The following is a 3,359-nucleotide window of genomic DNA, read 5'->3' as shown; positions in this document are numbered from 1 at the left end:
CACTCTTGATACTTCTAGCCACTATGCCCTTTTGAATTGTTGGAATAGCTAGGATTGTGAATTGTGATTATTTAATCAAACTGTATTCATCTGTTACAGCCCATGGCGATTCAAAGCCATAAAGTAATATAAAAGACACCAGTAGAAGAAATGCTGATGATACTCTACCAGTTGACAACAAAGATTCCGTAAGAACTGTTCCAAAATTGGAAGTATATAAGTTTGATGATTTAGAAGTGGCTACACAAAACTTCTCGTTCCTATGTCTTGGTTCTCGAGACTTATTCATAGGTTGGGTTGACAGGAACACATTCACACCTTCACTTTGGGGGATGGGAATTGAAGTTGCAGTTAAATGGTATAGTGAACTTCAGCCAAAGTGCCAGGTAAGTATCTATAAATGTATACAAGTTTTGATTCTCTCACTTCACTTCATAGTCAGTTTATTATTAAATAGGGGGAAGTGATTAGTGCATAACATTTTTTCTCTTTACACAACAATTTATACTTTATATGATTCTACAGTACAACGTTCTAAAAATAAATTGTTGTGTATGAAGAAAACATGTTCTGTATGGATCAACTCCTATCTTTTTTTTTTCTTTTTTTTTTTTATGCTTAGTGTTTGTGGTATAGAATCTCACCCAAAGGCTACATGATGCTCAAACTACAAATCTAGTGTTCTTGTCAAATCTTTCTATTAAGAAATAAAAAAAATTCCCCAAGAACATAACCTTATTAATAAGGAAAAATGACTTATAAGTCCAATGAAGTTTTTAAACCGTTCAAAAAACCCAATATGTTTTGTCAGTTCAAGAAAACTCAACAAACTTAACATTTTGTCTAAAAAAGCCCAACTAATTTGCACTTTCGTTCACTTCTCATTTAGGGTCAACTGGCTAATGAAAATCAACTAACGACATGGCTTATGATGTGTAATTAAATATCAGAAAATGACTTGTAAGACAAATGAAGTTTCAAAACCGTTCAAAAAACCCAAATCATGTTTTGTTTGTTGAAAAAAAACCCAATGAACTTACGCTTTTGTTCAATCCTCATTAAAGGCAACCAGATTCATTATGGATACAACTAGTTGGCAAATGACATGACATTATATTTAACGACATGGAATAAATAGATTAAGTTGTTGCAATGAGGTAGCTAAGGTAACATAGACATCATTCGTTTTTCTCTTCTCCAAGCCCTAAATCGATATATAAAGGGCAATTCTAATCTGTTTATTCCATGTGATTAAATATAATGCCATGTCATTTGCCAATTAGTTGTATACCTAATTAATCTGGTTGCATCTAATAAGAATTGAACAAAAACGTAAGTTTGTTGGGTTTTTTTCAACAAACAAAACATGATTGAGGTTTTCTGAGCGGTTTTGAATCTTTGTTGGTCTTACAAGTCGTTTATCGATATTTAATTACACGTCATAAGCCATGTCATTCGTTGACTTTCATTAGCCGATTGACCCTAAATGAAAAGTGAAAGTTAGTTGGGCTTTTTAGACAAAAGTTTAAGTTCATTAGGTTTTTTTAAACAGATAAAACATAATTAGGGTTTTTGAACAATTTGGAAACTTTATTGGGCTTATAATTCATTTTCCCTATTAATAAAAGATGGAAATGGATATGGCATCTGAACCAAGGGAAATGACTTATACTTATGTATACTATGGCTTTTGACAAGTGAGAGATGAGATTATGTAAAAATGTTATGTTTAGCTTTATACGTTTGTTTTATGTTGTGAATGCAATTGACGAGTCTTTATCATGGAACAAGGCTATAATATTTCTTTTATAAATCCCTGTGCTGAATGTAACTATTTTTTTTTAGATCAGAGAGTGGTAAACGCCTTAGGACGGTTGTCTCATCCAAATATTATTCGTCTCTTGGGATACTCCATCGATAAACAACCCCGATGCTTGCTTGTTTATGAGTACATGCAGCAACAAAATTTTGGTCACTTCTTATTCGGAGGTATACTTAAATCTCTCTAAAAAACTATTATTATTTTATCTTTACTCATAGGTTGAGTTGTTGCAATGAGGTAGCTGATGTAACATGCATAAATTCACCTTGCAGAAGATCTCGGCAGACCACTTTCTTGGGAAAGACGAATCTTGATAATAATAGGAGTAGTCCGAGGGCTCGCTTATATGCATTCATCAATAAATGAAGTCATACATTGTGATGTGAAGTCCTCTAATATTTTTCTTGATAAGGTACTGGCACTGTTAATTAAGCCCCCTAAGATTTTTAGTGTTGATAGAATCACTTCAATGCTTTTGGTTTTATCTCATTAAAGTTAACAACTTGTTGTTTACCCTTTCTTATTTCAGGATTTTAATGCAAAACTCGGGGGTTTTGGGAGGGCACTAGTTGGCCGTGATATCGGGAACCCACATGTTGCGGGCACCTTTGGTTATTTAGACCCAACTTATATTTTTACGCGTAGGTTATATTCTAACTGAGTGATATCCCACAATATGGATAGTTATAGATTGCTTGAGTGAGTGTGGTGATTCGTAAAGTTAATCTCGCTCTTTTATGATTATAAACGATACCCTTCATTGTTGTTACAGATTGCTTTACTGCGCGGAGTGACATCTATAGTTTTGGTGTGGTAATGCTGGAAACCCTAACAGGCCAACGGGCATATGACATGAAGCGGCTTAATCATGACCGCTATTTGACAAAATGGGCAAGTCCATTCTTCGCAGATACAATCAAGCTAAAGAAAATAATGGATCCACGCCTTGAACAAAATTACTCCCTTGAAGGAGCTTTCGAATGCGCAAAACTTGCAGCAAGATGTGTAACTGAGAATCCGAAAGATAGGCCTTCAAGTGAAGAAGTTTTGCGGGGGTTGGAACAAATATATGCTGCGACCAAATAACAATAATAGATATAATGTTATGCTTAGAACTTGGTTTCTTTAGAGGAATACTAAAAGAACACGAATGGTTATTATGTTTACTCCATATAACTTTTCTTCATTCTAAACATTATGTCTCAATTGTAAAAAAAATTGTAAACTACACCGTAGCCCAAGCCAACCCGTCCCAAGGCCTACGTGGGAGATTAATCAAGGAACTTTAGTCATATTTTAGGTGTGTCAGGATTTGAACCATATACCTCCTATATGAAATTCCACTTCTAAATTATTAGACTCCCATTGCGGGGTTTATATCTCTATTTTAGATGTACATATTAACCAACATAAACCAAATTCGATATTGACTTACTCGAAATGGCAACAAAGTTTAATGTTCTCATCCTAGAAAGGTTAAATGAAGTTTATATTATTACTTAGAACAAAAAGAAATCATTATAGATGCTTTTGCTAG

General features: G+C 34.0%; 1 protein-coding gene across 1 annotated transcript; it reads left to right on the top strand.

Moving 5' to 3' along the window:
- The first annotated feature begins 332 nt into the window (after window positions 1–332).
- Window positions 333–2,908, top strand: LOC145064229 (serine/threonine-protein kinase PBL34-like). Its single transcript, XM_079011715.1, has 3 exons — window positions 333–386; window positions 2,352–2,433; window positions 2,595–2,908. Exons 1-3 carry the CDS (start codon window positions 333–335, stop codon window positions 2,906–2,908), a joined length of 450 nt encoding a protein of 149 aa, XP_078867841.1.
- The last annotated feature ends 451 nt before the right edge of the window (window positions 2,909–3,359 follow it).

Source organism: Lactuca serriola, chromosome 7, assembly GCF_051521515.1.
Source record: "Lactuca serriola cultivar US96UC23 chromosome 7, Lser_US96UC23_V15, whole genome shotgun sequence".
Classification (NCBI taxonomy): domain Eukaryota; kingdom Viridiplantae; phylum Streptophyta; class Magnoliopsida; order Asterales; family Asteraceae; genus Lactuca; species Lactuca serriola.
Note: the sequence above shows the minus strand (reverse complement) of the source record. Positions and strands in the feature narration are given on the sequence as shown.

Bases quoted from the DNA above. Each gene is read 5' to 3' on its own strand.
- LOC145064229 (XM_079011715.1), top strand. From the start codon at position 333: ATGGGAATTGAAGTTGCAGTTAAATGGTATAGTGAACTTCAGCCAAAG. The intron at 387-2,351 runs GTAAGTATCTAT...TTCTTATTTCAG, and splicing joins AACTTCAGCCAAAGTGCCAG to GATTTTAATGCAAAACTCGG. The intron at 2,434-2,594 runs GTTATTTAGACC...TTGTTGTTACAG, and splicing joins ACATGTTGCGGGCACCTTTG to ATTGCTTTACTGCGCGGAGT.